This window comes from Oncorhynchus gorbuscha, linkage group LG24, assembly GCF_021184085.1.
Source record: "Oncorhynchus gorbuscha isolate QuinsamMale2020 ecotype Even-year linkage group LG24, OgorEven_v1.0, whole genome shotgun sequence".
NCBI classification, from domain to species: domain Eukaryota; kingdom Metazoa; phylum Chordata; class Actinopteri; order Salmoniformes; family Salmonidae; genus Oncorhynchus; species Oncorhynchus gorbuscha.
Window position 1 is genome coordinate 32,645,050 of NC_060196.1, and position 13,755 is coordinate 32,658,804.

Consider the following 13,755-nt stretch of genomic DNA (forward strand, 5'->3'; position numbering starts at 1 on the left):
GGAATTAGAGTCAAAGTGCTCATTAAATGGCTCCCACAATACTCCCTAAAAAGTTTTTTTTTTTAAATGTGCTGTGAAGCATTGGTGTAAGCTTTTAATCCTACCCATTTTATCTAACATAGGGACACTTGAAGATGTAAAAAAGAAGAAGAAAAAAAGGTTTCCGGTATTTCGATTTGAAGGGTGTATATATATATATATATATATATATGGTTAAAAAAGCTTTGAGACAGTCATTCTTCTGATGTGTCATGATGCGTGCCTGCCTTTTTCTGTTGTGGAGTACTCTCTCAGGTAAATTCATTTCCAACTCTTGTGCTATTACCACTTCAACAATTCTTCCTTTATGGCAAATTCTTAAGCCAAACATTGGTAAAAAAAATAAATAATAATTATTTGCTTTTCCATCACAACTACCAATCAGACAGTTTGCATAATTCTGAGTTTCACAATTCATGTTTCTGCTTACAGCTACTTGGACAAACCAAATAATTGTGACCCAGACACCTGGTGTGGTGAAGGTGATAGCCAGTGGCACGGTGACTTTGAAGTGCCACGTTGATCAGATTCTCGCCTTTTGCCACTCAGTGACTTGGATGAAAGTAGACGCCAGGACTGGAACAATGAGCACAAGAACTAACGTAAAGATTAATACGACCTCTGAGGTAGGGAAACGGGACAGAGTATGTTTGGCAACCATCACCAACGCATTAGTGAGCGACTCTGGCATGTACTACTGTTTGGCTGTTCACTCCAAGGCGGTCCACACTGGCAACGGATCCAATCTAATCATCACAGGTGGAATACAACTATACATTTGCTAATATCAACACCATATAAGCTGCACTGCAAATAACAAGGCGGAAGGAATATCCCCAAATGATCATTGAAAGTTACTCTTCTCATTACAGAGAGCAGCACTGAATCCCCAAACATCAAAATCGTCTCATCAGACAGCGACGGCTCCTCCGCCGCTCTGCTGTGTTTGGTGTCAGGAGTGGTCCCGTCTCAAGTCCATGTGTTCTGGCTCATAAACGGGAGAGAGGACAGTGGACTTACTGAGTCCACCTGGACAGACAACAGTGATTCAGCCACAGAGTTCACTAGGAACCAGATTCTGGTCCAGGCAGAGGAGTGGGACAGAGGGGTTCAGTGTACGTGTGTGGTGGAGTTTGAGGGAAATTCTATCAACAAAACTGTGCAAAGAATAGGTACGTAAAAAAAATATGCTTTTTCAGGACATTATGGTCAACATTCCCCTCACAATTGCACCCTTGCAATGAACAAAATGACTTTTTTACTGCTAGAGAATTCTCTCAACCATGTCCATGACAAGGCACAGAATATTTATGCAGATTACAGTTACCTTACTTACTTAGTACATTCACATACTTCTCTTTGTGTATGGTATGTCATATCCTCAGATCTTGGCGTGCTGTGTTACGTCACAGTGTGGATATACAGACTCCTGGGAATAACTGCCTGGCTTCTGCTGTTGATCCTGGCTACCACTGTGGCAGCATGCAGGGGCAAGACTAGAGGTATGTATAAACACTGACTTTGGTCCTGAATAACCCAAATACATGAACAGAGTAGCATGTAATAATACAAAATATACAAATGTACTGTACGTTGTAATGGTTCAGTTAAACTGTCGAGTAATTCACCTGTTTTGACACGCACTGTCTTTATTTTGTGACTTAGGTGTTCAGAGGAATGATACCTCAATGAACAGGGGACGAAGGCATAATTCATCATAAAAAGGTTTTACAGTTTGTCATTTGTACAAAGTCATTTTGGTCGCATTGTCGTGTGTCAAGACCATTGGGAAAAGTTGTTTATTGTTGTTGTTGTTGTCGTCGCTTGCTTAACTGTTGCTAACTATTCAAAAATGAAAGTGTAAATTGGGAAAAAGCTCATTAGAATTTCAAATTGCAGTTATATATTTTTTTCTCATAGAACATATTCATACTGAATTATAATCCACTGTAAATGCTCTCTCATTACAAAGTCCTGGGTCAGATATCCACTTTTTTTCTTATTCGAAACCTTTGCGCGAGTGATCGAAATGTTATTGAATTCCCCTCTGTGAACCACACTTTGCTAGGCTTCATGCAGGCAACTGTGTCGTTACAGACTTCGAATGAATCCATTTCAAGAAAATGTCCATGTTTAAAAAGATGCAATACAATAGTATTGCTACATTCCTATATTCTCATGCTATGCTGTTACTGGCTTATTTGTTAAAGTAAGAAACTTTTCCAGAAATCCTCACCATCTGTTTTGACTACTAACTTGTAAAGGAGAGACATGATACCCAACTCTTTCTCTTAATAAGTGCATATCAGATAATCAAATGAAATCACATTTTATTTGTCACAATGCACCGAATACAACAGGTGTGGACTTGACTGTCAAATGCTTCCTTAAGAGCCCTTTCCCACCAACGCAGAGTTAAAACGTTTATTTTTATGTGCTAAATAAAAAAAGGAAATAATAACACAGATACGTGCATATTTTATGCTAAAATAATTGCAATTGCTATGCAATAACTGTCCTTCAAATGAAGTAAGCAGTGTGCAGCAGCGTCGCTTATCCAAATCATCTTCTTTAGTCCAACAGACTAAATGGGTAAACGTGTCCTATGTGAGATAGGGCGACATTATTGCTGGTCTCTGTCGTTTTGCTTTCATTTCTGAAAGAGGAGGTCAGAGACCTGGCAGTGTGGTAACAGATTAACAACCTCTCTCTCAATGTGGGCAAGACAGAGGGCCGAACAGGCCCCCATTAACATCGATGGGACTGAAGTTGAGCGGGTCGAGAGTTTCAAGTTCCTTGGTGTCCACATCACCAACAAAGTATCATGGTCCAAACACACCAAGACAGTTGTGAAGTGGGCACGACATCACCTTTCCCCCTCAGGAGACTGAAAATATTTGGCATGGGTCCCCGAATCCTCAAATACAGCTGCACCGGTGAGAGCATGCTGACCGGTTGCATCATCGCCTGGTAAGGCAACTCCTTGGCATCTGACCGTAAGTGTTATGCGGGTGAATGAGGACCCAAAAGCGACTTGGCGAAAACAGAGTCTTTAATCCAGTAAAGTAAAATACAATCAAAAAACACAACTTCCACTCGTAATGACGAGAACCGACTGGAGACTCGATCTTGAACAGCAGGTTGCCTCGGGAAGGCACTTGAACCTAGCAGACTCAGACACCTGCTCACCACGCAGCATCTGAGGGAAACACGACACGACAGGGCGATACACAAACACAGCACGGTGAACAATAGATAGGATCCGACAGGGCAGGAACGGAAAACAAGGAGAGAAATAGGGACTCTAATCAGGGAAAAGGATCGGGAACAGGTGTGGGAAGACTAAATGATTGATTAGGGGAATAGGAACAGCTGGGAGCAGGAACGGAACGATAGAGAGAAGAGAGAGCGGGAGAGTGAGAGAGGGAGGAGGAGAGAGAGGGATAGAAAGAGGGAAAGAACCTAATAAGACCAGCAGAGGGAAACGAACAGAAGGGAAAGCATAATGACAAGACAATATATGACAAAACATGACAGTACCCCCCCACTCACCGAGCGCCTCCTGGCGCTCTCGAGGAGGAACACTGGCGGCAACGGAGGAAATCATAGATCAAACGGTCCAGCACGTCCCGAGAAAGAACCCAACTCCTCTCCTCAGGACCGTAACGGAAAAACGAAAAAAAAAGGGAAACTAGGGTACTACTCTAAAAAAAAATGAGACACGGGTAGAGAACTGTAAGAGTTTGAGCTATCAGGACCAAACAGGCCAGGAGAGTGACGACTTGGGACAGACTGAGACACCGCAAGGCTAAGACCAGGACCAGGAGAGGCGGTGGCTGAGGACAGACTGTGACACAGCAAGGCCAGGAGTAGGGGCAGGAGAGAGGCGGTGGCTGGGGACAGACTGTGACACAGCAAGGCCAGGAGTAGGGGCAGGAGAGAGGCGCTGGCTGAGGACAGACTGAGACACAGCAAGGCCAGGAGTAGGGGCAGGAGAGATGCGGTGGCTGGGGACAGACTGTGACACAGCAAGGCCAGGAGTAGGGGCAGGAGAGAGGCGCTGGCTGGGGACAGACTGTGACACAGCAAGGCCAGGAGTAGGGGCAGGAGAGATGCGGTGGCTGGGGACAGACTGTGACACAGCAAGGCCAGGAGTAGAGGCAGGAGAGATGCGCTGGCTGGGGACAGACTGTGACACAGCAAGACCAGGAGTAGAGGCAGAAAAATACGCACAAGGGTGGACCCCATCGTCAGTATCGGAGCGCTGGGACAGAATGGCTCCCACGCCCACCCCCGACGCGTCAACCTCAACAATAAACTGTTTAGTGACGTCAGGTGCAACAAGGATAGGAGCGGATGCAAAACGCTTCTTAAAGAGATCAGAACAACAATCATACGACCGGTGAGGAGGAAGGGAGTTGGTTCTGGACCGACTGAAGACCCTGCGCAGACCATGATATTCCTCCGGCACTCCTGTCAAATCACCAGGTTCCTCCTGAGAAGAGGGGACAGAACAAACAGGAGAAATAGCAGACATTAAACACTTCACATGACAAGAAACGCTCCAGGAAAAGACAGAACCACTAGACCAATCAAAAGAAGGATTATGACACACTAGCCAGGGATGACCCAAAACAACAGGTGTAAAAGGTGAACAAAAAAGAAAAAAAGAAATGGTCTCACTATGGTTACCAGATACAGTGAGGGTTAAAGGTAGTGTTTCACATAATATACTGGGGAGAGGACTACCATCCAAGGCAAACATGACCGTGGGCTCCCCTAACTGTCTGAGAGGAATGTCATGTTCCCGCGCCCAGGCTTCGTCCATAAAACAGCCCTCTGCCCCAGAGTCTATTAATGCACTGCAGGAAGCTGCCGATCCGGTCCAGCGTAGATGGACCGGTAAGGTAGTACATGTACTTGACGGAGAGGACCGTCTAGTAGCGCTTATCAGTCGCCCTCCGCTTACTGATGAGCTCTGGCCTTTAACTGGACATGACATGACAAAATGACCAGCGGAACCGCAATAGAGACAGAGGCGGTTGGTGATTCTCCGTTCCCTCTCCTTAGTCGAGATGCGAATACCCCCCAGCTGCATGGGCTCAACACCTGAGTCAGTGGGAAAGACGGTAGTGTCGGAGAGAGGGGAGACACAGTTAACGCGAGCTCTCTTCTATGAGCTCGGTGACGAAGATCTACCCGTCGTTCAATGCGAATAGCGAGTTCAATCAAAGAATCCACGCTGGATGGAACCTCCCGAGAGAGAATCTCATCCTTAACCTTAGCGTGGAGTCCCTCCAGAAAACGAGCGAGCAACGCCTGCTCGTTCCAGTTACTGGAGGCAGCAAGAGTGCGAAACTCTATTGAGTAATCCGTTATGGATCGATTACCTTGACATAGGGAAGACAGGGACCAGGAAGCTTCTTTCCCAAAAACTGAGCGATCAAAAACCCTTATCATCTCCTCTTTAAAGTTCAGATAATTGTTAGTACACTCAGCGCTTGCCTCCCAGATAGCTGTGCCCCACTGCCGAGCCCGACCAGTAAGGAGTGATATGACGTAGGCAATCCGAGCTCTCTCTCTTGAGTATGTGTTGGGTTGGAGAGAGAACACGATATCACACTGGGTGAGAAAGGAGCGGCACTCAGTGGGCTGCCCAGAATAACAAGGTGGGTTATTAACCCTAGGTTCCGGAGGCTCGGAAGAACCGGAAGTAGCTGGTGACACGAGACGAAGACTCTGATACTGTCTTGAGAGGTCGGAGACCTGAGCGGCCAGGCTCTCAACGGCATGCCGAGCAGCAGACAATTCCTGCTCGTGTCTGCCGAGCATCGCTCCCTGGAACTCGAGAGTAGAGTAGAGAGAATCCATAGTCGCTGGGTCCATTCTTGGTCGGATCCTTCTGTTATGCGGGTGAATGAGGACCCAAAAGCGACTTGGCGAAAACAGAGTCTTTAATCCAGTAAAGTAAAATACAATCAAAAAACACAACTTCCACTCGTAATGACGAGAACCGACTGGAGACTCGATCTTGAACAGCAGGTTGCCTCGGGAAGGCACTTGAACCTAGCAGACTCAGACACCTGCTCACCACGCAGCATCTGAGGGAAACACGACACGACAGGGCGATACACAAACACAGCACGGTGAACAATAGATAGGATCCGACAGGGCAGGAACGGAAAACAAGGAGAGAAATAGGGACTCTAATCAGGGAAAAGGATCGGGAACAGGTGTGGGAAGACTAAATGATTGATTAGGGGAATAGGAACAGCTGGGAGCAGGAACGGAACGATAGAGAGAAGAGAGAGCGGGAGAGTGAGAGAGGGAGGGGGAGAGAGAGGGATAGAAAGAGGGAAAGAACCTAATAAGACCAGCAGAGGGAAACGAACAGAAGGGAAAGCATAATGACAAGACAATATATGACAAAACATGACAGTAAGGAGCTGCAGAGGGTAGTGCGAACGGCCCAGTACATCACTGGGGCCAAGCTCCCTGACATCCAGAACCTATATACTAGGCGGTGTCAGAGGGAGGCTCAAAAAATAGTCAAAGACTCCAGTCACCCAAGTCATAGACTGTTTTCTCTGCTACCGTACGGCAAGTGGTACCGGAGCGCCAAGTCTAGGAACAAAAGGCTCCTTAACAGATTCTACCCCCAAGCCATAAGACTGCTGAGCAACTCTATTACTTGAACTGCATTGTTGGTTAAGGGCTTGTAAGTAAGCATTTTACGGTAAGGTCTACTACACCTGTTGTATTCGGCGCATGTGACAATTCAAATTTGATTAGATTTTTGGCTTTAAAAACTGGTACAGTAAGCAACTCCAAAGCATGGATTGCAGTCTCTCCTTATCTATAGACTACTTTGAGGGTAATGAAATTAAGGAATTAAGGAATGAATGAATTTTATTATTTGAGTGAACCTATCGCTTTTAAATGTCATTGCCAGGTAAATGAATGGAGAAGAGCATGATTTCTTTCAGAGAATGAACTACTAGACATATTCTTTGTCCATTTTTGCGGTTGCTACAGATTTGTCAATCGATAACATAGAGGCCTCCTCTTCCTTCCTGCCCTACATCTCATAGACTATATGCCAATGAACAGCCATTTCATTCAACCCGTTTCCAAATGAGGAGTTAAAACATGCAGGCTAATTTAAATAGAGTAATAACATTTTCATATGGAAAAGTAGAAAGATTGGTATACAGTGCATTCAGAAAGTATTCAGACCCTTTCACATTTTCCACATTTTGTTACGTTACAGCCTTATTCTAAATTTGATTAAATCAATAAAAATCGTCATCAATCTACACACAATACCCCATAATGACAAAACAAAAACAGGTTTTTAGAAATGTTTACAAATGTATTATTAAATAAAAGATAATACAGTATTTACATAAGTATTCAGACCCTTTGCTATGAGACTCGAAATTGAGCTCAGGTGCATCCTGTTTCCATTGATTATCCTTAAAATGTTTCTACAACCTGATTGAAGTCCACCTGTGGTAAATTCAATTGACTGGACATGATTTGGAAAGGTACACACCTGTCTATATAAGGTCCCACAGTTAACTGTGCATGTCAGAGCAAAAACCAAGCCATGAGGTCGAAGGAATTGTCCTTAGAGCTCCAAGACATGATTGTGTCAAGGAATAGATCTGGGGAAGGGTACCAAAAAATGTCTGCAGCATTGAAGGCCTCGAAGAACACAGTTGCCCCCATCATTCTTAAATGGAAGACTCTTCCTAGAGGTGGCCGCCCGGCCAAACTGAGCAATTGGGGGAGAAGGGCCTTGGTTAGGGAGGTGACCAAGAACCCAATGGTCACTCTGACAGAAGGAAGCCACTCCTCAGTAAAAGGCACATGACATCCCGCTTGAAGTTTGCCAAAAGGCACATAAAGGACTCTCAGATTCTCTGATCTGAAGAAACCAAGATTGAATGCCAAGCATCACGTCTGGAGGAAACCTGGCACCATCACTACGGTGAAGCATGGTGGTGGCGGCATCATGCTGTGGATATGTTATTCAGCGTCAGGGACTGGAAGACAAAATATATCATTCTCAACACGTGCTTTGGCTTTGTCATTATGGGGTATTGTGTGTATATTGATGAGGGGAAAAACGATTGAATCAATTTTAGATTAAGGCTGTCACGTAACAAAATGTGTAAAAAGTCAAGGGGTCTGAGTACTTTCCGAATTGCTGAAAATGACATGAGATCTGTAGCTGAGAATGAGACTGAGTGGCAGAGTAGACCTAAATGTGGTTTGCGTTCTGTTCATAATTGTGCCAGAACAGTGGACAGAAAGAAACACACAATCAAGTCAGGGGGTACAGCAGTGGCTTGTGGTTTGAAGAGGCGACACTGACTGAGGTGGGCTTTCAAGGCAAATGTCATAGATCGACTTCTGAAGAATTCATGCACTCATAAAGAAAAAAATCTCCTTTTGCAATTGTTGTGACATTTTGTGCTCTTTGTCACCTCCAACTAAATCATTTTGGAAAAAAATACAGAGGTAATGATCATCATCATCATTTGTGTCAGTTCCATTTCAATTAAATATATATGTTTTTAAACTTATGCAACTGGCACTGCCTAGCGTTGAAACAATGGAGACCACTAACTAGGTGTGTTTGTCTGAGGTTGCTAACCAGGATGGTAGCATCAGTTGTCTGCAGTCCCTTTTTACTCAGTGGTATGGCCTCACAACCTTAATCAGGTCAAAGAAAAGACCACCATGTTGCACATTTAGGTTGGAGAGCATTTCAGTCTGTGTCCACTTTTGATTCAATTGTTGTTGACATGCCAAATGAATAAAGCCACTTTGAATTAGCTAAAGAAGAGGGTATAAACTGTAAAGACGTACCTTGTGAAGATATACTGATGTAAACAAAACATTTTTGCTTATAATTACTTGGACTGATGTACTGATATGCCTTAGAATATAACATCCTCCTGAATCTGTCACGGACTGCATCGAGAGACAGCTTTCTACAAAACTACATAAATGTCTCTGTAATATCTTTCAGAAATGGTTTTGAAATTAAAAGCACACACTCATTGTCATTCAGCGTTCTCTTTATTTCTAATTCAGTACCCCATTATCACCTGTCAATTAACACACTAAAGGCTTATCTTTTGCTGAAATATTTTCGATCTTCAGCAATTATCTAAAATACTTTCATTAGGTATTGCCCATTGGTATGCGTTTGTGTGCGTGTGTGTGAAGTGTGTGTGTGTGTGTGTGTGGGGGGGGGGGTGGTGGGGGGGACTATTCTTCCATCCTGTCAAATGTCTTTATTACTTAGCTGAAGGAGCGAGCAATTTCTCTCAACCCTCTGATGTTCGACATGTATACTCCGTTTCTGATTCTGTGCTACATGCATATTTTGAAAGGTAAGCTACATCTACTTGTATTCACTAATTGTATTTCATTTATTCGACACAATTCAAGATGGATTTACGTAAGTATTCAGACCCTTTATTCAGTAATTTGTTGATGCCCCTTTGGCAGCGATTACAGCCACGAGTCTTCTTGAGTATGACGCTACAAACTTGGCACACCTGTATTTGTGGTGTTTCTTCCATTCTTCTCTGCAGATCCTCTCAAGCTCTGTCAGGTTGGATGGGGAGTGTCACTACACAGCCTTTTTCAGGTCTCTCCAGAGATGTTAGATTGGGTTTAAATCAAAACAAGGACATTCAAAGACTTATCCCAAAGCCACTCCTGCGTTGTCTTGGCTGTGTGCTTAAGGTCATTGTCCTGTTGGAAGGTGAACCTTTGCCACAGTCTGAGGTCCTGAGCGCTCTGGAGCAGGTCAGCACTCCATCTGACCTGATTGGTGGAGTGCTACAGAGAAGCCACTCCTCAGTATTCAGACCCTTTACTCAGGATTTTTTTTAAGCACCTTTGGCAGCAATTATAGCCACAACTCTTCTTGGGTGTGTGTAGGTCCTGGATTGCAGGAAGCTTGGCCCCAGTGATGTACTGGGCCATATGCTGGGCTGTACGCACTGGTCCATGCGCACTACCCGCTGTAGCGCCTTACGATCAGATGCCAAGCAGTTGCTCGATGCAACCAGTAAGGATGCTCTCGATGGTGCATAAGTATTCAGACCCTTTGCTATGAGACTCGAAATGGAGCTCCAGTACATCCTGTTTCCAGTAATCATCATTGAGATGTTCCTGCAACTTGATTGGAGTTCACCTGTAGTAAATTCAATTGATTGTACATGATTTGGAAAGGCACACACTTGTCTAGAGTTGAAGTCGGACGTTAGTGGAGGCTGTTATAGCATCAAAGGGGGGACCACTCCATATTAATGCCCATGATTTTGGAATAAGATGTTCAACAAGCAGATGTCCACATACTTTTGGTCATGTAGTGTATCACTTTAACCCCATATGAATCTATGCAAGGCATTTGGTTCAGTATCGTGTTTCCATATTCAGTTGTAGGGTCCGTCATGTCGGAGGACTCAACAGTGATCCAGTATCCCCCTGTTGTTGAGGAGGTAGTTGGCGGCAACATCACCATGAACTGCATTCTGGAAGGGTTGACTTCTTACTGTTATACTGTCGCCTGGATAAGACTGCCCAAACAACCCGGGGCGCTGCGAGTCCTCAAGAACACCATTATCAACACCAGATCTGAGTATGAAATCTTCAAGCATATGTGTCCAGTGTCCATCTACAACGTAGCTGTCACCGACTCTGGGATTTACTACTGTGCTGTCATATATGGCCAGCAGATCTACTTAGGCAACGGCACCACAGTGATTGTTAAAGGTTAGTATTATAGCATTTTATGTTGGTCCTACAAGCATTTGAACTATCAAAACCTTCATAGACCTTTTAATTGTAACCTGATTTTCGCATGATCTTGATGTGTTGTATCTCAAGCTTTAACTTGTGTTCCGTAAGAGTCACAGGCATGAGCTATGTCACTGATGCAGTATTTGTAATGAAGATCAAATCAGTTTCCAAATGATCTAACATCATTTTGATTTCCTTCCCCAATTTCTTCCCTTTATTTCATGTAGATGGAACCAAAGCTCCTCCAACCATTGAAATCCTGAAACCGCTGAACAGCTACCATTCCTCTGTCTCTCTCCTGTGTTTGGTGTCAGGAGTGATCCCGTCTCAAGTCCATGTGTTCTGGCTCATAGACGGGAGAGAGGACAGTGGACTTACTGAGTCCACCTGGACAGACAACAGTGATTCAGCCACAGAGTTCACTAGGAACCAGATTCTGGTCAAAGCAGAGGAGTGGGACAGAGGAGCAGAATGCACGTGTGTGGTAGAGTTCGAAGGGCAGTACATCAACAAAACCGTGCAACACAATGGTAACTGCTCTTCCTCTTACTATCATTGGTTAGCACTACTGTAATAATATTGACCATATGTTCATGTGGTAACATTAATTTGAAAATAAATGCAGTGAATTTGAAGATATTGAAACTTTCTGTATTGAGCTGTACCATTCCCTTTGATGAGATGTTATTGTGTCCTGTCAGACTTCTCCACAATGTGTTACACCATAGTGAGTCTCTACAGGGTTCTGGGAATTGTGTCCGCTCTTCTTCTTCTCCTTACACTGATTGCACGGGTACAGCTATCCTGCAAGAGCAACAATTCAGGTAAGAGGTATTTTTGTATGATAGTTCATTATATACTGAACAAACATATGAACGCAACATACAACAATTTTAACGATTTTACTGAGTTACAGTTCATATAAGGACATCAGTCAATTGAAATAAATTCATGAGGCCCTAATCTATGGATTTTACATGACTGGACAGGGGCGCAACCACGGGTTGGCCTGGGTGGGCATAGGCCCAGACACTTGGGAGCTAGTTCGAGCCAATCAGAATGAGCCCCCCCCCCCACAAAAGGGCTTTGTTAGACAGAAATACTCCTCAGTTTTATCAGCTGTCTGGGTGGCTGGTCTAAGATGATCTAGCAGGTGAAGAAGCTGGATGTGGGGGTCCTGGGCTGGCGTGGTTAAATGTTCATGGTCTGTGGTTGTGAGGCCGGTTGGACATACACAATTCCCTAAAACGACATTGGAGGCAGCTTATGGTAGAGAAATGAACATGACATTATCTGGCAACAGCTCTGGTGGACATTCCTGGAGTCAGCATGCCAATGGCACACTCCTTCAAAACATGAGACACCAGTGGCATTGTGTTGTGTGACAAAACTGCACATTTTAGATTGGCCTTTTATTGTTCCCAGCACAGGGTAGATATGCCACACCTGTCAGATGGATGGAATATCCTGGCAAATGATAAATGCTCACTAACAGGGATGTAAACAAATTTGTGCACAACATTTGAGAGAAATATGTTTTTTGTGCATATGGAACATTTCTGCTGTCTTTTATTTCAGCTCCTGTACATGTTGCATTTATATATTGGTTCAGTATAGTTACGTGTGCGTGCGTGAAACAAAGTTCGATGTGAATACACACACGTGTTTTTTTGTTTGACATTTTTCTTTCTTTTTTAAAACTTTGAACTAACTAAAAGTGCTAACTGTGTTCGTTTGTTTTTTCTTCAGGCAAGCGTAAGAAAAGCAACAGGAACCCCCCAAACTAAAGAAAAGGAGGGCTTTGGGATTCTGTCTTCATTGCGAAAACTGCAGCAAACCAACATTCAGAATTCGAGGGCTTTGAGTGAACCAGAGTGCTTCATACCAACTAGGAAGATGTTAAGTATGTAATACGTTTTCACTGGGTGTCGAAAGGCTATAGAATTTTTACGTGACTTCTTATAAAAAAAAATCCTTTTCACTTTGCTTTTGATTTCATTACATGAAAATGGTCAGATAAGCAATATGCATAAAAAAATCAAATGTGTTGGAATAGCCCAATTCTTCCATAAAGTGATATCCTGAAAGTACTGTAGTGATGAAATGTTTTTTTTTTCCCTCATCTTGTGTCACAATCTAAAACATCCAGTAGATATCAGTGTTTACTCAAAATCTACAACCTACCCTTCCTGTCACTTGTACGTCCATTGTAGTGACACTGATTGAATGAAGAATAGCGCTGAAGGAGATGGCTGCCATTTTATAATCCCATAACCAATTGTGCTATTGTGTATACTTTTTTGAGCTATTTGTAACTTTTTTTAAAGTAAGCATTTCACTGTCAGGTATTCGGCACATGTGACAAATTAAATTTGATTTGAGACAGGCTGGAGCTTTTTTAAACTATTCTAAAACATCATGTAGAAAACTCCATTAACCAAGTTGTCTGCAACATTTAAACAAACTAGCCATCATTCTTTTTACTAAGTTTTTATTTCTGTGATGGGTCTACATCGCCCCATGCTGTATCATAGTGTAAAAGTGTTTGTGTTTTTTATTTTTTTTACAGTTGACTAAAATCAGTGTAACTTTTTATTCAACAAAAATGACTACAGTACTTTGTATTGAGAGTATTAACATTTCATGACCTAAATGGGAATACTTTTGTTCAGTCTTGCCATTACTTACTTGATTTTACCATGACTTAATCCAAATGCACCATTTTCATTAATTAGCCAGGGTGATTTATTTTCCATTCAGGACTAAGCAGCAGCACAACTATTTTCCAACCCTTTAAAATAATGTTGTTGTGGAAAAATGAACTGATACAATAATAACAGTACATTCCGTCTATTTTCTGAGTTTCATTGATATCGTGAAAGCTGCTGA

At 43.3% G+C, this 13,755-nt stretch overlaps 2 gene segments (V, D, J or C); both read left to right on the forward strand.

Moving 5' to 3' along the window:
• Positions 1 to 538: 538 nt before the first annotated feature.
• LOC124012054 lies at positions 539 to 2,800 on the forward strand. The segment is given in 4 exon segments: positions 539 to 798; positions 912 to 1,211; positions 1,425 to 1,541; positions 1,705 to 2,800. Coding segments are annotated over 4 exon segments (675 nt in total).
• Positions 2,801 to 9,359: 6,559 nt separating this feature from the next.
• On the forward strand, positions 9,360 to 13,249 carry LOC124013414. The segment is given in 5 exon segments: positions 9,360 to 9,446; positions 10,504 to 10,839; positions 11,094 to 11,396; positions 11,568 to 11,690; positions 12,616 to 13,249. Coding segments are annotated over 5 exon segments (855 nt in total).
• The last annotated feature ends 506 nt before the right edge of the window (positions 13,250 to 13,755 follow it).